Consider the following 24,278-nt stretch of genomic DNA (forward strand, 5'->3'; position numbering starts at 1 on the left):
TCTGTGCCTGGTTCCTGCGTTCTTGGCTTTTGTTCTGTTCTCTTGCTGCATTTTAGTCATTAGTTTTGGCCGCATGGCTGTGTGTCCCAACTCTGGACCTGAAACACAAGCCGCTGGACGCTTTTTGGTCCATTTGGGCCATTCACTCATACACTCATACTCATACGCACAACAAAATTCAGGAGTTTTAAGCTTAAGTACAGATTGGCAGTAGCTTGTTCAGTTCTCCTCATCACCTTCCTTTAGTCCAGGGGTCACCGACCCTGGTCCTGGAGGTCACCTGACCTACATATTACTTGTAGATCTATATATACACAATACATATACAGTGGAGGAAATAATTATTTGACCCCTCGCTGATTTTGTAAGTTTGTCCAATGACAAAGAAATGAAAAGTCTCAGAACAGTATCATTTTAATGGTAGGTTTATTTTAACAGTGACAGATAGCACATCAAAAGGAAAATTGAAAAAAAAATTTTTTAATAAAAGATAGAGACTGATTTCCATTTCATTGAGTGAAATAATTATTTGAACCCTCTAACAAAAGAAGACTTAATACTTAGTGGCAAAACCCTTGTTTGCAAGCACAGAGGTCAAACGTTTCTTGTAGTTGATGACCAAGTTTGTACACATTTTAGGAGGAATTTTGGTCCACTCCTCTTTAGCAGATCATCTCTAAATCACTAAGGTTTCGAGGCTGTCTCTGTGCAACTTTGAGCTCCCTCCATAGGTTTTCTATTGGATTAAGGTCAGGAGACTGACTAGGCCACTCCATGACCTTAATGTGCTTCTTCTTGAGCCACTCCTTTGTTGCCTTTGCTGTATGTTTTGGGTCATTGTTGTGCTGGAACCCCCATCCACGACCCATTTTCAATTTCCTGGCAGAGGGAAGGAGGTTGTTGCTCAGGATTTTACGATACATGGCTCTGTCCATTTTCCCGTTGATGCGGTGAAGTTGTCCTGTGCCCTTAGCAGAAAAACACCCCCAAAGCAAAATGTTTGCACCTCCATGCTTGACAGTGGGGACGGTGTTTTGGGCGTCATAGGCAGCATTTTTCTTCCTCCAAACACGGCGAGTTGAGTTAATGCCAAAGAGCTCAATTTTGGTCTCATCTGACCACAGCACCTTCTCCCAGTCACTCTCTGAATCATTCAGGTGTTCATTGGCAAACTTCAGACGAGCCTGCACATGTGCTTTCTTGACCAGGGGGACCTTGCGAGCACTGCAGGATTTTAATCCATTGCGGTGTAATGTGTTTCCAATGGTTTTCTTGGTGATTGTGGTCCCAGCTACTTTGAGGTCATTAACTAACTCCTCCCGTGTAGTTCTAGGATGATTTCTCATTTTTCTCAGAATCATTGAGACCCCACAAGGTGAGATCTTGCATGGAGCCCCAGACCGAGGTCAATTGATGGTCATTTTGTGCTCCTTCCATTTTCGAACAATTGCAGCAACAGTTGTCACCTTCTCTCCCTGCTTCTTGCTAATGGTTTTGTGTCCCATTCCAGCCTTGTGCAGGTCTACAATTTTGTCTCTGACATCCTTGGACAGCTCTTTGGTCTTTCCCATGTTGGAGAGTTTGGAGTCTGCCTGATTGATTGATTCTGTGGACAGGTGTCTTTTATACAGATGACTAGTTAAGACAGGTGTCATTAATGAGGGGGACTAATTGAGTAGGCGTGTCTAACCACTCTGTGGGAGCCAGAATGGTTGGTAGGGGTTCAAATACTTATTTCACTCAATGAAATGCAAAACAGTTTCTATTTTTTATTTAAAGTTATTTTTTAAATTTTCCTTTTGATGTGCTATCTGTCACTGTTAAAATAAACCTACCATTAAAATGATACTGTTCTGAGACTTTTCATTTCTTCGTCATTGGACAAACTTACAAAATCAGCGAGGGGTCAAATAATTATTTCCTCCACTGTATATTATCACCCAGTTCTTCAGCTGAATGAGCCGTGGTGGAACATGGAAAGATCTAAGCAGTGCAGGATGGTGACTCCTGATCTAGCCTCCGGTCTCGGTTCCCCCTGAAGATCTTCACTTCCATGCTGAGGTGTGTATGGTGTTGATGCTGTACAGGTAATAAGGTCAGGCTGGGAAAACCTTCCCTGGGCAGGGTTGAAAGAAACATAACTCAAGAAAGTCAAGAAATTCACACAAAACCAGATAAATGGTTAAATATTTAGAAATTCTTTATTTTAAATCACAATTGTCCTGCAAATATCCTGTGACGGGATCGCAAAAATGGAAAAGTTATGATTTACTGCCATCTGGTGGAAGTGCAGGCTGGCGCATTTTTCAGCAATACCTTCTTTTTTGTTTAAGTAGGCGTGAAGCGTTGATTTCAGAGAAGATCTATGGATGATGGAAACTCTGAGACCTCTGTGTTTGGATGACATGTGAGCGAGAAGTCAAATCATCTCCCATGTGACCCACCTGACCGCTGTTTTTACGTGAGTTTTTCCTTCTCTCCCATCTCCATGTGTGGGATCGTGGGACCCTTGTCTCTCATTTGGACAGCTCTCCTGGGGAGTGTGTCTTTTGACCGGGCCGTGGTCCTTTCATCAGATTCTGGGGGGGTCACAGTGCCCACTGGTACTCAGGTCTGGGTTCATGAACTGAAACACTCCATGTCAGGAGAGGAATGTGTCTTTCCACACCATAGACGTCATTATCGGCCACAGTCTACTAGCATGCACATCATTTGATGTATTAAATACAAATCTTAGAATAATGCTCAAGTTTTAAATATTGTGTTTAACCTTGATCGGGTTTAATCGTAAATCTGGACAAACTCCTCACACACAGTTCCTGTGCCCCTCTGGGTTAAAGGTGGAGGATTCTGGCCATCCAGACTGCAGTTGCTGACATGCTTCACCCTGCCTCGGCCACCCTCCTGACCACGGGTCAGAGCCGGCAGCGCCTGTTGCTGCATTCCACGCCGGCACCGGCCCGAACGGAGCGGCTGCGCACAATACGGCATCAGTCCGACCTGTGGGGTGTAGTGAAACGACACGTTCGTCTACTGTGGCTCATGAGAAGCTCTGCGGCGGCCTGCTGTACACTTTTCACTTCTACTCCACGTCAGTGACAGCATTCTTTTACTCTTACATTGCTTCACATGTTTACCACATGGCCGAATGGACAAGCCATCTGACTTCTGGCCGGCCAGCTGAAGGCTCCGGCGCCTTTGTAGTTTTGCTTCTTTGATGTTCAACATCAAGCTCCGTCAAATGAGTGTGAATTACACTGGCCAGCAAGCTGCTTTCGCAGGCTGAGGATCAATGCCTTTTCCATGAACTGATCAGAAGAAATCACTCAGTCATCGTGCGTGGTTATAGAAGGAGTCAACACTAGATGGAGCTGATTGACTCAGGCCATGCAAACGAGAAACAAGGTGTCATTTTTCAGAAGTGTGTTGGAACGCCATCTGGGACAGCGTGAGCTATACAAAACAGTACACCGTACAGTCTGGCTGTTCAGGCTGTTTCAGGTTCAAATCTCGAACCACCGAGGCATCAAAATGACAAAAACAAACACTTAAATGCACTTGCATGCAAGAACATTGTGGAAAATGTTTAAAAACCTACCAAAATTTGACTAAATTGTATGTACGATGCACTAGAAGGGGCATTTCCAGCTTTCAATGCAAAAGCTACAGATTTTATATCGCCCTTGTGTGGTTGCCAAAGCAATCATTGCAGTGAACAAGGACATTTGAATTCCTTTTAGATGTTGACTATCTCTGCAATATAAAAGAACATGACAATCAATAATCTCTATATGTATATTTAGAGGACTTACTATTATATTGTATTATATTGTAGGACTTATTGTTATATTGTACAAATCAACACCAGCCCTGCACTGACACCATTTGCAGACTCACTCTACCCTGGAAGGGGGTCCCTCTCTGTATCACTCTTCTGTGCAGAAGAGTCAAGCGTGGGGGGTGTCAACTGTAGGACCTGTCAAAGCCCATTGAGACATACTGTATATAAGAAATAAATGTTGTTGTTGTTATTGTTAATGTCATCCCTACAGTGTTAGTGCCCTACCGGGTGCATTAAACTTAGAAAAGACGATCACGTTTCCTTTAATGTGACTTAGTATGTGCTCTTAAAGAGGAAGAAATATGGCATGGCACCTCTATAACCACCTAAACCTGAAGTTCCCCATGGGTGCCATACAATGTGCCCCTAGGGAAGTTAAGGGTCCCACAGAGTGACTTTTAGCAGTCGTAAACGAAAAAGATGTCCCTCATATGCATTAAGTGCCAGCCAAGCCTTTTACTCTCTACTCTCTATCACACCGCCTCACCAAAACTGGAGGATGAGAATCATATTGTATTTTTTTTATCTATATACTTTCAGCGCAGAAAGTTTTGTACAGAGCAGGTTAGTAGAACCGTTTTTACTGGCACGTCGATGTTTTATAATTACGCCATCGGCCTGTCAGTCAACGGCGTGATGGGGTGTCGTAAAACGAAACGCACGTGCCGCTGGGCTCAGGTGCAGGCCAGCGGTTTCCCAGAGCCGAGCCTCTCTCCATCAAACGCTGTTATGACTCTGGCCCTCCTCCCATCGCTGGGAGCCGAAGTGGGTGAGGTGACTTTCTGGAACGTTCCCTGCGGCGACAGCGATGGGCTGAACTGATGTAATAATGCAGCGTGCAGCGTCCACACCCTCACCTCTCCTTTACACTCCATATGTCAGCCCCTCGCTCCGGACCAGGGAGCACAGAATCATCAAAGAGAAATGAAAAGCATGTTTCAGAACACATCACATGAGATTCCCACCGGCCTTCACACTACAATTCTGGATGAAAAAGTCTTTCAATATAAAATCTGTGCATAAAAATGGCAAAAATCTGGAGGCATCTACCCCACTGTAACCTAAGGAGATCATGATAAGGCTCTTTCGAGTATTTGTGATGAATTTGTAGAGTTCTCTGCCCTTACCTTCATGGCTGCTCTGCACACTGCTGATCATCCACATCAGTGATGGAGAGGAAGTTCTTTCAGGACTGTTGGAGAACGTTCTCCATTGCCTCTCTGAAGGTGGTTCTGAGTAGCAGATAACCTCAGCAGTGTTTTATTGAGGTCATCAATAGTTCATAGAAAATGAAAATAAATAAATAAATAAATCAGTAGGAGTCTACTCATTATGCAGCAGTGTAATAGGGTCACCATTTGAAGGAATGTCCCCAAAGTTCCGAGGCGACCCCACCCAGTTCTTAGGAAGCCAAACCGGCAACACAGGCCAGCTTCACTCTGGTGAGCCCGCTTTTCCGTCGGATTTTCTCCGGATATCGGCGCCAGCGGGAGCGGGTGGCGGCCCATTCTCGGGGTGCAGCGCTGGCATTGTGGGGTAACGGCGTGTATATTTACAGAGTGACTCAGCTTCCTGAGCTCTCCACTTCCCAGCGGGCCCGGACTGTTTACAGAGCAGCACACGACAGCGAAGCGCCCGACTTCAGCCCAGCCCAAAAATTTCCATTTTTATGGAAATGTCTACGGTTTATTTCCTTACTGCCCCTCTGTCGTATTAAATAAAGAAAATGGGAGTTTCCAATTCAAACAAGCATAACCATAAAAACATATGTCATCAGATTTTCTGTTTCTATGTGTTCATGTAGCCTTTTTGCGGAAAACATTCACTTCTGACCTGTAATTGTGAGGGATTCTACTCAAAAGCATCATTTTGTGCTAATATGTTTCATTGGCGTTTGTCGGAGTGACGTTGCTTGTGATGCACTCTTCCGTTTGTGTTTTCTTGCCTTTGTAATAATTTGTGATAATTCAATTTAAAATAATTTTGCATCATTTTGTTTGCCGATCGGCATGTGCTGATATCTGTCATCATCCTTCGTGCAGCCTAATGTGAACCGTTCAACTTCAAACATTTTAATACCAGGCAGATGCTGAAAATGGCGGAAACGTTCCATTAAGTGAGATCGTCAGTGTCAGCTTTCCTCTTTTTACAGCCTCTTCCTCCTCTTATCACAGTCTCTCATCTCTCTTTTAAAGTTTTCTCTGTCTGTCCATCAGTCTCTGTCGGTCTTAACCCTCTTTTTAACTCCCGCTATTAGTCTCGCTCTCTCTTCAAAGTCCGGCCCTCGCTTTACCTCCCCTGTTTGCAGCACGCGGGATGCATGGCGGTGGGTGAGGACAGGGTGGGCCGGGTGGTCCGGGGGAAGAGCGAGGAGGTTTTAATGAAGTCCAGAGGGCCCGAGTCGGGCAACGCGAAGCAGTAACTCTAAGTCCTCGGCCCTAAGGCCTGAAACAACACGCAGATGGGGTGGATTGGGGGTGGGGGGGTCATTTGGCTGGGTTTAGGTGGAGGAGAAGAGCGCCTGTGGTGTTTGGGAACACGGCGCGGCGTGGGCCGGACTGCTGGAGTTGTTGGGATTGGCGGCGGCTACTGGAACGGTTGATTAGTCAGGGCCTGCAGTGGACCAGTTATTAGATCCATTCAATCACACTCAATCAGGGCGTTTCCACAGGCCATCTCCAAATATTCACTCTGCCCGGCAGTCACCCCGATTCACTCCAACACCCCACCACCATCACACCTGATCAGCAGTGGTGCTGGGGACTGGCTGGACAAGGCATTTAGCAGCATAGCTAACGCAGGGTCGAGACGACTAACAGTCCGGGGTCGCGACCTTTCTGTGTACCACGCGCCTCGCGGTCCCCACTTTCAACATCGTCAGAAACCAGACAAGGTGCTGGACGATCACACTGCCCTCGAGGAAGAGAGGAGCAATCAGAGCGCAGATGATGATTGTTTTTCTACTTTTAGTAGAAAACTACTACTTTATTTATGACCAGAGCTTGCATAGACACAGACCGAACATCAAAGGCCTCCTACCGTGCATTTATTAGTTTTGTAATAAACTTCTAGTCACAAGAGAACATCATAACCTAAATACATAAAGAACAAAGATGAACGAAACAAAATTAAAACAGCATTTTTCTGAAAATCTCTCTATTTTTCATACTTTTAATACACTGGATAGCTGACTTACATTTTATACATACAGAAATGCCGTCTTTGTTATGCAATGCAGAGAGAAAGATAAACAATGACCTACAGTCGACAATGATTGTCTCAAGATGTGCGTCTCACATCACTGTGTTCACACATAAATCATTCATTAACATAACCAACACACACAAATTTCCTGCTTTTTTAATTATTGCCACACCCAGGAGGCAAATTAAAAACCAACATTTTTGCTTTGTGTATTTGTTTGCAAATATATATATATATATATATATATATACACACACACACACACACACACACACACACATACATATATATACTGTATATACATATATACATATATATATTCATGCATATGATGTGTTAAACGTAAATGTGTGTATGTGTTGTGTGTGTGCGGGGGACTGACATAAAACAAGACTCCGCTGTGTTTAGGATGAGTATAGACAGAGCAGCGACCTGCCCGGATTAATGGTCGCCTTTCAAAAGAAGCCAGAGCCATGTGGCACATGCCGTGCAGCACGCAAGGTCAGGGGTCATGGGAGAGAGCGGAGTACGGCCACAGCTGGGGTAAATATGTTCCCAACACCTTCTAAATGCACTGCACGACACTCACTACGTCCCAAACACAGCGGCACGTGTAAATAAATAAGGACGGAGACGAAGGATGGGTGGAGCCAGTTAATCGCGTCCCGAGAACGTTCAAGATGGAGATGAGAACATGAAAATCCTCCAAATCTGGGGCATCATATGTAAGACCATCTATTCCAGGGTCCGGCTAACAAAAGCTAATGAAACACTCAGTGGAACGTCTACCTAGCCAACAGATACCAGAGCTAGATTCCTCCAGCAGCCAACAAGAGCAATGGGCTTTACATGCGCATTACTCCAGTCCCCGTCACTTTAAATCAGTAGGAAAAATCTGCCGTAGAAACATTTCCATAAATTTTAAACAATTTCCGCTCACTGAGGGCGATGGGTTAAATGCAGAGGAGACATTTTCACCGTGTGCTGTGCTGCAGTGTATCACAATGACAAAAACAATCACTTTCATTTTCTCCACCAAAAAAAACAAAACATTTTTCATCCAGCACAAAGAAATAAGTTTTATGCTGTATTTCATTTAAATGTACAGGCTGCATGACGTCCTGTAACATCACACTGTACGTAGACCATACATCAGCAAAATGTCACTTTTGTTTAGCCTAAACACCGCTAGTGCTACAGTAAAAAGCTTTTATGAGCTGTGGGTTTAATCCGTCTAGAAAACCCAGTCGTTTATTTATGTGTGCAGCACTAGAATTAAATCAAATTCTTGTCAATTAGAAAATATGCCATAATGCGAATCGTTCCGCGCCCTGCATGCCTCACAAAGACGTAAACAGGACGGCCCTTCGCGAAAACCAAATGACAGATTCCGCCTGTGTGGTATTCCCTCCTCCTAATTTGGGATACAGACCTCTCACAGCGGCCATTTATTCCTCAGAAACCATGAAGGTGCAGCTTAGACATTCAATACGGATAATGGCTTTATTTCTGGGCCTCGGTCGCCGGTGCCGTGCGTTCGCCACATCAGAGCGCGCGTTCCCGCACTGGGGCATGAAAGCATGCCGGGCGAGTTATGGTGGTCCCGGTGGTCCGGGCCTCTCAGCTGGATAAAAGCCTTCCAGTTCAATTTAAAAGTCCCCAGTCCGCCCTGGTGTGGGACTGGTTCTGACGACCAGGACCCGCGCTTGTAATTCTGCAGCAGCCGATCTGGATCAGGTTACTGCGGCATCCTCCTCCACAGCAGGAGAAGCTCAGAACAAGGGAGTCTATTCATGATATTTTCTTTCTCCTAAATTAGCCATGAACATAAATCACTTAAAGTAAATTGTAATGCACTAGGTTATGTGGATCAATCCATTGACCTATAAGAAAGGTAAGATAGGAAAATTAAAATGTTAGCTATGCTAGATGAAATGCTAGATGAGAGATAAACAGATAATTGATCCATTTACATTTACATTTACATTTATAGCATTTAACAGACGCCCTTATCCAGAGCGACTTACAATCAGTAGTTACAGGGACAGTCCCCCCCTGGAGCAACTTAGGGTTAAGTGTCTTGCTCAGGGACACAATGGTAGTAAGTGGGGTTTGAACCTGGGTCTTCTGGTTCACGATGGACACTGAGGGTAGGGAGAAAGGAAGACAGTTTATTCGGAGTGCTGATCACACTTCCCTCGGCTTCTGGCATACGTAGACTCCGTGTGGCTTGCTTGCCACTGCTGCCTGCTTGGCCGATGTCACGAGTCCAACACCTTGCACACGGCCATGAGAACCCTCCAGAACTCCTGCAGGTCAGCAAACCAGGACACACACAGCTCCTGGCAGCGGAAGACACAGGGAACTGTGTCTCGGGCTGCATGTTGGAGAACTGTTCTGCCCCATCGAGGGCGCAGCCTGGTGACATGGAGCCCCAATCACTGTCAGCTGGGCATGATCAGGGCTTGCTCCTCAAGTGTTCCTGCACCCCCAGTGGTGTCCAGGGGGAGCTGAACGTCACACATATCAAATTAAAACTTTATTTGTTACATACACAGTAAAACATGGTATGCATATGCAGTGAAATGCTCAACTGCTGCTGACCTCAATATTAGAAACATATTACAAATATTCAAATATTACAAATATACAAATATTGCAAATATAAACAAATATTACAAATGTATGTTTTCAAACATACATTATACATAACAAGTAGGATAATATTTTTAGTAAAATATTTGTTGCATAGTAAAAATGTGTAAAGTGATGTTGTCAAATGACTTCAATGCTTATACAGAAATATTTGTAGCAAAACATTTGTATTGGCGTTAAGATGTGCAAATGTTCCATATGTCAGTCCAGAAGTTGTTTGAAAAGTGCAGGAGTGTATTAGTGCTCTGTCCTGCGTAGTGTTGCATTAGCATTAACTTGAATAAAATACTCAGAAATATTATTCATTCCTGAGTGAATAAAATGATTTGTATTCACAGTTGGGTCCTAGTGAACCAGAACTGATCACTTCATCCATGGTAACATGGAAGCACGTTGTAAGTCGCTCTGGATACGGGTGTCCGCCAAAAGCCTCACATGTAAATGTGAATGTATTTTTTGTTGATTATAATCCACATTTTAAATTAATAAATAAAACAATTTTGTGAGTCTTCGAATTTTACATATTTGCATGCAATATCACATGAGATAGATTCTAAAAGAAATGTGATAGGAAACTAAATGTAACAACTTCATTTATCAGCTCGGAATTGATTAATTTAGGCCATTAGTTTATGATGGGATTTGTTAATTAACTCATTAAGTGGAAGTAAGTTAGGTTATTTAAAAGACATAAGATATAGCTACAGGCATGGTGAACTGGCAATGCCCTGTTGGGAAAAGAATGTTGGAGTGGATTCCAGCTTCCCCCGCGGGGTTTGGTTAATGTAAGGGTGCATGACTGGGACCACACTTGCAGGTCTGAATGAATTCCTCTCGTCTCCAGGATGATCCATCTCTTGAATTAAAGCCTCTGCTCTTATAGAAAGTTTATAAATTGCCTGCTCCGACCGTGCTAATGCACTGCATTCCCCACATAGCTCTGTGCGGTCTCCCACCGAGTGGCGGCGTGGCAGAAACTCCAGGCTAAACAGACCTCGGGGTAATGCATCCCTTCAGTCGTTTGGAGCAGCGGCGAACTTCGCCCTTCGACAGGCCGTACATCACCACCTTCCATTGCAAACAATTACACAGCCACTCCGAGGGATTAGCCTAGCACTAACCTGTCCCTGGAGGTCGGCCGTTATGGGCTCCGTGGGTCCATAGGGCGCTGAAGGTTTTATCAGATGCTGAGGATCTGGCCTGAGGAGCTCTCTTCGAAGAACTTTCACTGATGTCTGCTTGTCGCTATTTCATTAAGAGTGACAAAGTTAAGTTTTCTAAAAGGTGCTTGAGTGTTGCAGGAATAGCGTTGCAGTGGTCAGAGTCCATTAGTAACCAGGCTTTGGAAGGTGTTAAAAGCACCTTACTGGTCTGTACAATGTAAACAGGGCACGTGAGTTTGGACTTTGTTACAGCCGTACATCAAACGAGGTGACACCTTGGTAGGCATCTCCTTTAAAGTCGAGGCAGAGGGAGCTCTCAGCAGCACCGGAAATCGATCGGGGACAAGGAGACGTTACTGTATCCATGGCGTCAGATGGGTGGGCTCTGCACAGAGACACGGATCGGGCTGCAAGATCAGTGGACCGGCCCGGCAATAATTCCATTAAAAGGCAAAAAAAATGTAAAATAAAAGGAGAAACTGTGAGCCTACTGGCAAATTTCGGGCATATTACTTCACCATCATATCTATAACAGAAACTTGAGTCAAAGTCAACTTCACAACGTGTTTCCCAGAGTGCACTGCAGTCATGCCTAGAAATGTTTGTGTCTCTCTGAGAATCAATTTATTAGTCTTCGGGGGTTTCTCCACGTTCTTCTGGCCTCTACCTCAAGTACAGCAGAGCACATCCACACAAGTTCACCTCTAGAACATATATACCATTCTTGCTGACTTCACTACTTCTATTTTTCATGATGAAACAGGTAAAGTACAGAGGCAAATTTACAAGGCAAATGAACGGAACTGATTGTTTCATGTAAGGGAAGCATGTACGGCCCAAGAACTGATCCTTGGGGGACCCCATAAACAAAAGAAGTTCTTGACCCATTAATGCCAAGAAGAAAATAGTACTTACTCAGCGGCGAGTGGTGGAGACCAAGTGTTCTCAGCCAATCAGGATTAAGATGAGGCAGTGGATACATTTAAATAGATTCTGGATATATATGCACACACAACAAAAACACACAGTATACATGCATACATACCCAAACGTCACTCAAACGCACAAATTCACCTGCATAGAAAACTACTGGTAACCCTGAAGAAAATTTTTTGTTTTTTTGGAAATGCATGGACTGGTTTTTGGAGTATTTGGAAAGTTCTGAGACACTTTTGCAAACGTGATTATCGCTTTTCCCTTCTTACAACAAATCTCACTCCAGGGTAGAGTGTTAACATGGAGCCCCACTGACCAGACACTTCTAGAAACTGCTGGACGATTCAGCTGCTGTTCCTCCAGCTGTTCCCTGACATCTTCACGCAAACAGGTCAACCGGTACACTTGTAAAAAAGCTTGAAGGACACGTCCGTCTCGCTGTGTTACTATGTGTGTGTGTGTTTTTGTGGTGGACATTCTTTAACCTTCTCCAGCTCAGTGCTGACTCTTGGGGACTGGGTGAGTGTTTGAGTCTTCAGTGAAACGTGGGGCAACACAAATACACCTGGATTCATGGTCAGCCTGTCTCGACACACACACACACACACACACACACACACACACACACACACACACACACTTTCATGTGGTTTCTTTTAAGTTTTTGGTAGCCATAATGGCCGGTTCAACATTTTTTTTACAGGAAAAATAACATTCTCCTTATTGGGGTCGCATAGCAAAATATTATCGATATCAGGTCTTCAGATTAGATTTTTATCACGCTTTTGCCACATCTGGTTTGAGGTGGACCGCATAGGCGCTTTCGATTTGATCCGTGAAACAGATATCAGCGCAGATGCAACGTTGCACCACACTGCGGAAACTGCAGCCCTGCACACCATCACGCTTACGGAGGGTAACGCGAGACGCGGGGATTCGAAGCGTACGAGTCCCTAACAAACAGGGCCTTTGGAGGGAAAGAAAACGGGTGTGGTGTTGGTTTCAGTTTCCCGTAATGTCTTCTGCTTTCCGTGGTTATTTCGTTGGAGGACTATAAGTTCACGAGCACCTGTTTGCTCAGTGGGTCTTCTCCTCGTGCTTATGGGACGGGATGTCTGACAGGTGAGCAGACGCCTCGGCCCACGCTGAAACCGCACCGTCGTCCGGTAGCTCCGCCGACTGGGCCGGAGGTGAACCGTGCCTCGGGAACCGCAGCGATGAGGCTGAGCTTTCTTTGGCCAAGTCGGGCCGCTGAAGTCAAGTGTTTGCACAGGACGTGCCGACGCTTAATCTGTTCAATGATAAGGGGCAGCGGCGAGCGGTGGTTCAAGCTCAGATTTACGGGAAATGTGCATTCGGTCGCGATAACAGAGTTTTGTATATCTAGACAGTGTTCATTTATTTCACATTTTAAAACACACAAAGTAGCTTTCTGTACTTTAACTCGACAGATAAACACATTTTGCAACAGATTTCTCGATCCAAAGTGGGATCATTGCAGAAATAGTCCGTTCATGGTGATTTTGTTGTGTTTTGTTGTGCTGTTTTGCCGGTAATAGGTGGCTTGTCAAATTGTACTATTAGTGTGTATTAGTGGTTTTTCTTGGTACATTTATTATGATGGGTGGAGGTATCAGTATGGCCGCATATTTCATGCCAGTGAAAATTTGTATAACCTGAGCAGGTTATACTTTATGAAATAACAGTAATAATTATTATTGCTGCTGTGGTACACATTGTATTGACAGGACTGTGTGTGTGTGTGTGTGTGTGTGTGTGTGTGTGTCCAGATGACGCACACCTGTGTAAACTGTGTGTGTGTCTGACCGAGCTTTCTGAAGTGAAAACAGAGCCGTGTTTGAAGGGGGCTTTTGTTGCCTCTGCAGCAGTACCCCCCTGAGCTGCTGGTTTTGAGCCCCATTCACCGGGATTCCAGTGTGTGTGTCTGTCTGTCTGTGTGTGTGTGTGTGTTAGGACCAGACGGCCCCCTGTGTTCAGTCGGGTGTTAGTCTGCCACTCAGAGACTGCAGCGGATGTAATCCCAGCATTAGCAGAAGGGAAAATATTTTCTCTGCATTATGTGAGCATGAAAGCGAGTTGGTGAGCCCGGCTTGGGGAGGCGGGGTCTTATCGGAGCATTAAAACAAATGTGAGACATTAGCGTCCAATGAAACAGCTGCTCTCTTCTGTGTGTGTGTGTTTCTTACAGGAGGCTGAGTGGAGGCTGCTGGGGGGTATAAATTCATGGCAGCCGGGGCTGAGAGCCGCTCTGATTGGCAGCAGAAAAGAGATTTTAAGTGCAACACTGAAGTACAGTCGGATATTAAAAACATTTGCATATAAATGGGTTTCAGGATTCACAAAATCAATGACATCTGTAATATTTGAAATTTTTGTAATTTGTTTGTCAGAGTTCCTAGTCGTGATTGATGTCATCATGAAAAAAAAAGAAAAATAAGCAGAAACAAAAAGGGAAACAAGGTCAAAATATGGACATTATTTTATAGGCACATATCCAGCTATGCAACATGAAAAAAATACATAAATAAATATATATATACATACACACACACACACACACACACAAGCTGAAGACACAAGTATGAATCTGACCCCGAAATGTAAACGTGGGATACATAGACAGCATACAAAGTTCACACAAGCACTATGCCATACGCTGGGCATATATGGCGCCATGCAGCATCGACCCTGGCAAGTGCTGATCTGGCTGCTTTTGTGTTGGTCGTGGTGACAAGGTGTAGGTGGTGCTGATCAGAACATGGAGGCTCTGCCTATTGTTGTGTATAGGACATGCATTTAACAATAATGTATATTAGTTATTAAAATTTTTTTTGCATGTTGCACTCCCACAAAAATAATAAAAACAGACCCGTATCCTGCAATTAGGAAAGCCGAACTGTTCAGAGTCGCAGACTCTGGCAGATGAAATGAGGTGTTAAAAAGCGACAGCGGGTGCGGCCGCATCACCGCAGGGCTCTTGTCGCTCTTAATTGCATCCATTGCGTTGTGCGACTGGAAACGTTTCATCATTCTTTGGTAGGAGGCGTCGGTGATGGGAGGCCGGCGCTGGAGTTCTCTGGAGGAGAAAATGTCTGACAGGTCTTCTGGCAGGACGCTGCTGGTTCTGCTTTCATCGAGCTCCTGCTTATGTGTGGCATGAAGAGGTTAAAACAACATCAGACAACGTGCATCACAGTACAAACGACTTTGTGGATTACTAGAGCGTAGAAAGATCACGGTGTCGGGGGGGTTATGATGTCAGCATCGAGGCCATCCCTCTCTGCGAGGGACCGTAGATTACAGGGTTGGTTAGTGGGGTTCCTGGCAGCATTTCAGGGGTTTTGAGTGATCACTGTTATTAACAGAGAAAGGGAAATGTGCAAATGGATCATTTGAGGGAGCGGGGGGCTCTGAAGATGGGGGTCTGTGCCTGACAACCACCCCAAAGTGCTGCCATTTACTGTAAATCCGTGTGGTTTTGAGCGCCCGTTTCATGAAACAGAAGTGGCCCATGGAGCCACCAAACAAGAATAGCACCCAAAACCCGTCTTCACTTTACATTTACGCCCTTATCCAGAGTGGCTTACAATCAGTAGTTACAGGGACAGTCTCCCCCTGGACACACTAAGGGTTAAGTGTCTTGCTCAGGGACACAGTTGTAGTAAGTGGGATTTGAACCTGGGTTTAGAGCTGGTTTTTAGAGCTGGCGGGTCAGAGAGAAGGTCTACGGAGGAGCAATGCCATCCAGAAGTCCAAACTAAACCAGACAGCCTCTGCAGGACCTGTCCTGGAACCAGAACTACCTGATCGCTGATTGGCATCAGGGTTTCTTCTGCTCAACCATTGATGGGTGAGACCTCAGACCAGAGACTATTGTCTTTTCCTCGGTCACATTACAAGCACATAGGTGACAGGCTCTTTGCAGTGGCCATCCCACGTCTATGGAATGACCTGCCAATCAGTGTCAGACAGGCTCCATCAATCATTTAGATTAAAACTCGTTTAAAAACTCATTTTAGCACCCTGACTTTTAACCCAGTGTGAGGTGCTTCTTGTACGGTCTTCTTATGCAGTCTTTTATGTGGCTTCTTATGTAGTCCTTTCTTAACTCTTTTAATATGTTGTCTTAAATATTCTCTGTTTTATTCAACCCTTTGTTTAATTTAAATTGCTGCATGTTTTATTTTATTCTGTTTTTCTTTTGTTCTTAATTTTTATTTAACTTTTTGTCCATGTCTGTTTTGTTCCTGGTAATTTAACTTATTTTATTATTCTAATGTCGAGCACTTTGTGAAGTGATTGCCACATGTGATACACAGCAGCACAGCACACGGTGCACACGGTGAAATTTGTCCTCTGCATTTATCCCATCACCCTGAGTGAGCAGTGGGCAGCCATGACAGGTGCCCGGGGAGCAGTGTGTGGGGACGGAGCTTTGCTCATTTGCACTTCAGTGGCACCATGGCGGCTCTGGATTCGAAACGGCAACCTTCTGATTACGGGGACGCTTCCTTAACCGCTAGGCCACCACCGCCCCTGCTAGGCCACCACTGCCTCCTTTGTTGTGTTAAAGTGCTTTATAATTAAATATGGTATGGTATGGTATGGTACATACCAAACAAGGAGAGAAGGGGCTTACAGCGCCACTTAAAGGAGAGGGTTAAAACTGCATTCAGGACGTCCTCTGCATCTCTGTGTGGATCAAAACACTGTTTTTTAGAAGCCGGTTTTAGAGAAACGCGTTCTCTTGTGCCATTCAAGAGGCATTCAAGAGGCATGCCAATCGGTCCCGGTAAACTCGCCGCGTTGTCGAAAGAAAGGTCCGTAGAGCATCAGAGGGAAAGCTAGTCTCTGATTGGCAGTTGTTGAGCAAATTTCCCCTAAACGAATCATCATAATCGGGCCGAAAAGACTAATCGCGATTGTAATGGCCTGGCCCTGGTCTCCTTCATCGTGAGTGTTCGGTTACGTCAGAGAGCGGAAACGTTATACAACCGATGACATTTTTTTATTTTTTACGTAAATATTGACGTTTTCGAGAAGCACATTTCAGTGCATTTGGAGATTTGGCTGAAGCGGGTCCTAATGGAGGTGATTAAATTAGCATGAGGTCATTTCGCCGCTCGGAGATTTCATTACCATTTCCCGCGGACTTACATCGGGGTGAGGAGTCCATCTCTTCCTCGCTTCCACCCCCGCCCAAAACAGCACATTCGCAAACGTGCAGGGATCAGGTTCCGAGTTTCGACCCGTCCGTGACGGCGGGGCCTCGGGGAAGAGATCTCAGTTTCGTGGGCCGCGAGCTGAACGAAGATCTCATGTTCCGACTGCCCCAACTGTTCGCCGAGTGTTTGGCGCCGCGGCCCACCGTTCATCTTGCGCTCAGTTACAATCTTTTTACTCCACCTGTTAGTCAGCAGGCGTCTTCCGTCCATCGAAAATAAATTGGCAAATGTAGGTGACGTTAGGTTTCCTCTGTCACGGCGCCACAGCGACGTCTCGCTTCAATGCAGAAACTTACATATGCGACCTAGACAGAGACCTCATGACCGTTTTGGTACAGTTGACAGATTTAACTGGACTGGTATGTCCTGCTGTACACGTCCTGCTGAAACCACCACCGTGTCCCAGATGCTGCAGAATGAAGATAAGCGCTGAAATCGGATCTTGACTTTTCTCACAATGCATCCGCGCCGCGCTTACACAGCTTCCTCGTTTTCAAGCTGAGCATTTCCACCAGCAGATCTTCTGCAGACCAGATGAAAGAGAGAGAGAGAGAGAGAGAGAGAGAGAGAGAGAGAGAGAGAGAGAGAGTGAGTGGTTGGCCAAGGTCCATCCCAACAGCAGGCGAGAAGGAGGGTGGACTGACCGCCGAGCGGCACGTGGAGCTGCAGTTTTTCACGCCCCCTCCCACTGAAGCAGCGATGCAGCCTTAAAAAGGACAAGAGAGAAAGAACCATTCATGTCCCAAAGTAAACCAGAACCCTCACATGCAGACTCTCTGCTTGTCTCTCTCTCTTTCTTGGCCTCATCAGCAGCAGCTTGTCGTGACATGAGGGACGGTCACCGGACAGCAACTTTTTACTGCCTGCAGTCGTGCCGGCGTGACGTACGTAGCTGTCTTGAGTTGAGGAAGAGGAGGAGGGCGAGGGAAGAGACAGAAATCGAGCGAGGGAGAGGGAGTGGGGGGGGGGGGGGGGGAGAGAGAGAGAGAGAGAGACAGAGAGAGAAGGAGAGAAGAAGAAGAAGTGGAATAAGAGAGAGAGAGAGAGAGAGAGAGAGAGAGAGAAGGAGAGAAGAAGAAGAAGTGGAATAAGAGAGAGAGAGAGAGAGAGAAGGACTAGAATAAGGGGGGGCGAGAAAGAGGAGAGGGAGGGAGAAGGAAGGTGGACGGAGAAAAAGAAGGAGTGGCGCAGAGAGAGAGGGAGGGGATGAGTAGAATAGAGCGAGAGAGAGAGAGAAGGAGAGAAGAAGAAGAAGTGGAATAAGAGAGAGAGATAGAGAGAGAGAAGGACTAGAATAAAGGCCGAGAGGCAGGGCGAGTTTCTCATTAGCCTGAGCGAGGGATGAGCCACACATCCATCTCTCTAATAGCAGCTTACAGCAGCTGAGACACACCCGCACGCTCTCATACACACACACACACACACACACACACACTCGGCGTGGCTCTGGAATGCGTCTGCTGTGTTGTGGAGTGACGGGGGCAGCCAGGCACAACTGATTCACCGCTCCTCTTTTAGAGAAACTCTCGGCGCTCCCTGCAGACAGACACCCTACTGGCAGCTCTGCAGAGCGACAGCTTGCAGCACCCACCCACACACACACACACACACACACACACACACACATCCTCTACAGAAGGAGTTTCTTCAGGAGCTGGCCAGTGCCGAGTAGAAGAGGGAGCTGTGAAGACTTTGAGGATGAGGAGCGTTCCGAGCGCGCGCCCCCTACCGGACCCCCAGTGAGGACGAGCGGATCAAGCAGACAAGTGTGCGACGGTGTGTGAACGTCAACGACACAATGGCCGTGGACACCAGGACGCTGTGGGTGCTGCTGCTGGTGTGTGTGTCTCCATGGAGTCCGGCAGAGGCGACCAAGAACATCCACCCCCGGCTACGTCTGTCCTACAGAGGTAAGGCATCAGGTGTGTGTGTGTGTGTGAGGGGAGTGTAAGGGGTTAATGTAACACAGTGGACCATGTAGCAGTAGTTTTGTAGCAGCCTTTGAACCAGATGACCATAAAGTTGCAGAATCGTGTCTGGAGGTGGGGTGGGGACTGTCCCTCTGGATCAGGGGCATCTGCGAAATGGCAAAAATGTCCGTGACAAAGCGACTGATTGCCTGGCCGAGCGGTTGATAACGCGCCTGCAGGTGCATCCGCGTTCGGCCCCGTGTTTAACCTTTCGCGGTGACCGCGGTACGCGAAACACACACAGACGGGCTCGATCTGTACACCTTGCAAACCACATTCACTACCCACCGAGGTCCGTCTTACCTTCTCCTCCAACAGAAATTTTTTCTTGCACTTTTTTAATTCTATTTTATTTATCTGTGTGTTGGACTGCTAAGACTTTGCAAATAAAAATATTGAAACCTTGAAAGACTTTCCAGTAATATATTGCTTTATACAAAATGTCATGTATTCCGAATACTTTTGGAATACATATGCCATACATATATGATATCTGTGTGTCTAGCTGATAAATTTGTCTTTTTGCATATCATCAGCACCAGCATGGAATGCTATGAATAACCATAAATCACATATAAGTGTGCAAAGCAGATTTAATATGTATATATATTTGTATAGCAGTAGATCTCTTCTACTCATTCTATCAATTTTTTTTCTGGAATCTGAAACCATAATCACCATATACCGTTATATTACAACCCAGCGATCTCCAGATCTCTTCCAAATGGTCCATCCATAAACCCTGGCTTCATACACCCCGTGTGGGACTCTACAGGGACTCATGTCCTCTGGAGCAGTTTGCATGGTGCTCTGTCCACAGCCGAGTGTGTTTGCTGTGGGCACCTTCATTCACGGTGCGGCAATAACCAATTGTAAAAAAAAAAAAAAAAACACGTTTGCATGTCCATCGTGATGCGAGCTCTGTGTCCATCTTCGGATAGACCGTGGAAAGTGTGCGGTGCCTCGTTACCGTCCAGCCACATTTAATGACTCCGTATTTGTCGCCACAACAGAGAAATGCTCCAGATGAAGCTCTCCACGGCGGTTGGCTTTCTACAAAGCGCCTCTTTTTGGTGTGCTGCGGGCTCATTGATGGAATGTGGTCCACTTGGGCTGTTATGGTGGCGTCTCGCTTGATGTTTACAGTAGCGCGGCGGAGGATGAGGGCCGGCTTTGTAGATGACTTCGCCGCGGCCTGTGCTCTGTTTCTTTTCTGACTTGATCGTGGCGCAGTGGTAACAGTGACATTACAAAAAAAGAAATAAATCCCATAATAAGGAGTCTGTGGTTGACAGTGGGCCTGGAACATCTGGGATCTCCTTGGCGATGTTTCCTGCTCCTCATCAGAGAGACTAAATCACCGCCAGGAAACGAGGTCATTATGATTGACGCCGGTGCCGTTCATCGCTCACGGGGAGTCCCGAGAGTCAAGGACGCCTTTCGCATCCCATCATCCCCCTCTACTTCAGCCCTCCATCCGTTTGACACGTTCCTTTTGTTCCTCAGCCTTCCTAATTCTCTTTGTAATTTTCGCTCCTTAGGATTTCTGCTGAAATTGTAATATTCTTCCTTATCTCAGCCTTCATAAAAATAATAACTGGGGACCTTGTTGGCTTTTGACAAGTTTCAGAAAGACTCTTGCAGTTGTTTCTGTAAGTCCTATGACATTCATGTTTCATAATTGTTGGAAAAGTAATTTTATCAGAATTTTTATTTTTTTTTTAAATATTAATTGGATAAGATCAGGGACTTTAGAATTTCCAATGGTGGATGGAATGAAGCTTTTTTAGACAATATTTCAGTTATAACATTGACCATACACTGATGAAAATATGTAATTGCAGAATTGCAGCCTGTTAAAATAGTGCAGCCTGTGAAAGTTTCTTGAGTGAGTTGCATGATTTTTATGATTCTATTATCATGTTGGAACTTACTTGGAACTATGAACTATAATTATTGGTGAACTGAACCATATTCCACCGAGTTCCACCGCAGTGTTTTTGTGGCTGTCTTGGTATTCGCATTAAATGAGAAAATGCATGGGTAATATGAAAGGTACTCAGTGAAATGAAATTGAAGCGTTTTGATCAAATGTTAAGATTAAGTCTACATTTAAGTAGGGAATTTATTTCTGCAGGGGGAGCTATTGAGTGAACCTGCGCCCACATGGGACCCCATGGGTCAGGTGCCCCGCCCCCCCAGAGTACAGAGTGGGTAATGGGACCAGAGTTCTGCCTTCTGGTTGTAATGTTCTCTACGGTAATGAACCTTTTTTTTTGTTTCTGCCACTGACCTGCAGGCTTGTGTTGAATTTGCCTGTGGACGGAGTGGCCCGGTCCACCACCACACCTCATTAGTTTGACTGATGAACATCTCAGCGCACACCTGCTCAGGCTGAAACCTCAATCCTCCGCCCGGCTGTTAATATCCTCAAGATATTAATAGAAATATTTACTCTGCGTGTTACTTGGAGGGTCAGACACAAAAGACATCTATCTATCTACCTACCTACCTACCTACCTACCTACCTACCTACCTACCTACCTACCTACCTACCTACCTACCTACCTACCTACCAACCAACCAACCAACCAACCAACCAACCAACCAACCAACCAACCAACCAACCAACCAACAAAAACAACAGTCGGCTTCTGTTCTCAATCTGCCTTATTCCGTGTGTATGCTGTGGGATTTTTGACTTTTTCCCCATATCTGGCCTGGGTTCACTTAAGTCGGTAGCACTGCTGCAATTAGTCCCAGTCACCGCAGAGAGGGTGTGTGTTTCTCTGTGTGTTTAACTGGAAGAGCCCACTTGAGCAGGTTGATGACAGGGTCCCCATGAAATGTATATTTATCCTAAAATGAAGGCAGCGTGGACCTTCTTTTTTTTAAAAGTGCTTCCACCTGGAGGAGATGTTATGACGGAACGTGCATTAACCTGCGCAAATAAACCACGTCCATTACTCAGTGCCGGTTAAAGGGGAGATATTTCAAACATCTTTAAACAGGGCAGGTACGGCGGTATACGGCCTGGAGAAAGATTACAGGTGGGTGTAATTATCTAAATTGGGAATAAATGGGCAGCCTCTGCAGACTTGAAGGTTCAGTTGGTAATGAGCGGAGCACAACACACACACACACACACACACACACACACTCCCTCTCAAAGATGTAATTTTGAAGCCATACAGTGATCGCGGCTTTGAAATGACTTTGCTCTTGGTCATTTTGGTGGAGAAAATCCCCAGGTAGGGGAAAACCAGAGATGCCTGAGCGGCATCTCCATCCACTCAACAAAAAACCTTTTTATTGTTTACTGGAATTAAATTTTTTTGGGCCACTCGGCCACCTCTGCCTGTGATTGTAGGGCGTGGCCATCCTGGAAGCCTCCCGCAATCATCAGACAGTACTTTCTTTCGATTTATATTAATCTGCAGTGACATTTCACCCCCTACACCTAGTGCAGAAAACATGATTTCAATTCTGATCAAGAGACCAAAATCCCAGATCCCATCGATGGTTGCTCAGAGATCAGTAACAGGCTGACACTGACAAAGAAGTTATATACATTTACATATACATATTACAGTATTAATCAGACGCCCTTATTCAGAGCGACTTACAACCAGTAGTAACAGGGACAGTCCCCCTTGGAGACACAATGGTAGGAAGACGCAATGGTAGGAAGTGGGGTTTGAACCTGTGTCTTCTGGTTCACAGGCGAGTGAACCACTAGGCTACTACCACCCTCTGGAATCTCTACGTGTGAACCAACTCATCCCATCTATGATGGCATGTCTAGCAGGTTAAATATCTTGAATAATCCCCAACCACCTACAGCCAATCAGAACGCAGAACACTGGATCCAAAAAAAAACGGAGGGCGGGGAACTTCAATCTTTGTTTGCCAGTCCATCTCTTCACTCATATCTTGCTTATGACGCATATCAACCGTATCCTAAAAGAGTCGAGTAGAATGTCATGTAGTCTGAATTCATTGTAAGTCATCAAGTGACCCAGAACACTGAGTGATTGAATGAGTTCTGAACACCTTCTCCTTCCAGAACTCTGGCAGCTGCTTCGTATTGCATGGAAGCACAAAGCCATCCGTTCACCCAATAATCTCCTGACTTCCTCTCCGAAGGAGCAGCTGCCCGGTTGCCATGGAAATGATGCCGATGGCACCAGCCGCAATAAAGCCCCCCGGAGTCTCGCGGTCTCCCAATAACTCCCTCAGTGTTACCTAATATTTGCCCCGTACAGTGGAGCTGTGGGAAAGGCGGTAAAACATAAATCGGTTGGAGCACAATGGGCTTTCACATCCACGGAACCCTGAGCAACACCGAGTCGACCTCACAGAGCATGCCGATGCCACGAGGCTGGAGTGTCCTCGGGACCTCATGATGGCCCCTCCACGTCATCGCTGGCACCGCCTCTTTAATTAACCCCGTTCTGTGACATCAGTGACAATCAGAGCGCAGAGCAGAGGGTCCTAATGATGCTGTAATTTTGTGAAGTGAAGTGATACACAGCAGCACAGCACACGGTGCACACAGTGAAATGTGTCCTCTGCATTTAACCATCACCCTTGGTGAGCAGTGGGCAGCCATGGCAGGTGCTCTGCTCAGTGGCGGATCGGGATTCGAACCGGCAGCCTTCTGATTACGGGGCCGCTTCCATAACCGCTAGGCCACCACTGCCCCATGACATCCTCGAGACGTGGAATCGTGTATACATTTACTCAGTCATAGAATAAAACCTCTAGAAATTATCGAATTTGGCGAATCTGGCCTTGTTGTTACTGCCTTTTCAGCACCCCTCACACCTTCACGCCTTCTCCACGCCTTCTCCTGGGAACCCGTCTGCCCATAAAAACAATCCCTCAAGTCTTCTAGTGAGCATTCAGTATGAAATTAAAGAGTTTATTTTTTTGTTCTGTGAAGCAGAATCTCCCTTGCCGTCTTTCAACTCTGGGGCGGCGAGTGTTGAAAGTCTTGTTAGACCTCGACGTCTCCGAGTCGGCTGGGGGCACGGCGGGTTCCTGCACGGCTGAGGACTTTCGATTGTCCCAGACGGGGAAAATGATAGAGTCGCACGAGCAGGAAACTCCCTCAGCGGCCTCTTCAAACGCAGAGCAGGCACCGTGATTTGCTTTTATGGCCCTTTAACGCCAGAGCCACTCAGCGGAGGCGGCGTGAAGGAACACGACCCAGGTCGTGTGATGTGGAAGCGTCGCGGCTCGAGGGTGATTTATCGCAGAG

The 24,278-nt window shown here is 45.9% G+C and overlaps 1 protein-coding gene across 1 annotated transcript in view; it reads left to right on the forward strand.

The window, feature by feature from the left end:
• Positions 1-18,261: 18,261 nt before the first annotated feature.
• The window catches only part of sema3e (sema domain, immunoglobulin domain (Ig), short basic domain, secreted, (semaphorin) 3E), a 30,323-nt gene continuing 24,306 nt past the window's right edge, over positions 18,262-24,278 (forward strand). The window contains exon 1 of the mRNA XM_028958630.1: positions 18,262-18,955. Coding sequence (XP_028814463.1) covers positions 18,844-18,955 — 112 coding nt within the window. The 5' untranslated portion in view covers positions 18,262-18,843. The remainder of the gene's footprint in view (positions 18,956-24,278) is intronic.

The sequence above is a fragment of the Denticeps clupeoides genome, chromosome 17 (genome assembly GCF_900700375.1).
Source record: "Denticeps clupeoides chromosome 17, fDenClu1.1, whole genome shotgun sequence".
Lineage (NCBI taxonomy): Eukaryota > Metazoa > Chordata > Actinopteri > Clupeiformes > Denticipitidae > Denticeps > Denticeps clupeoides.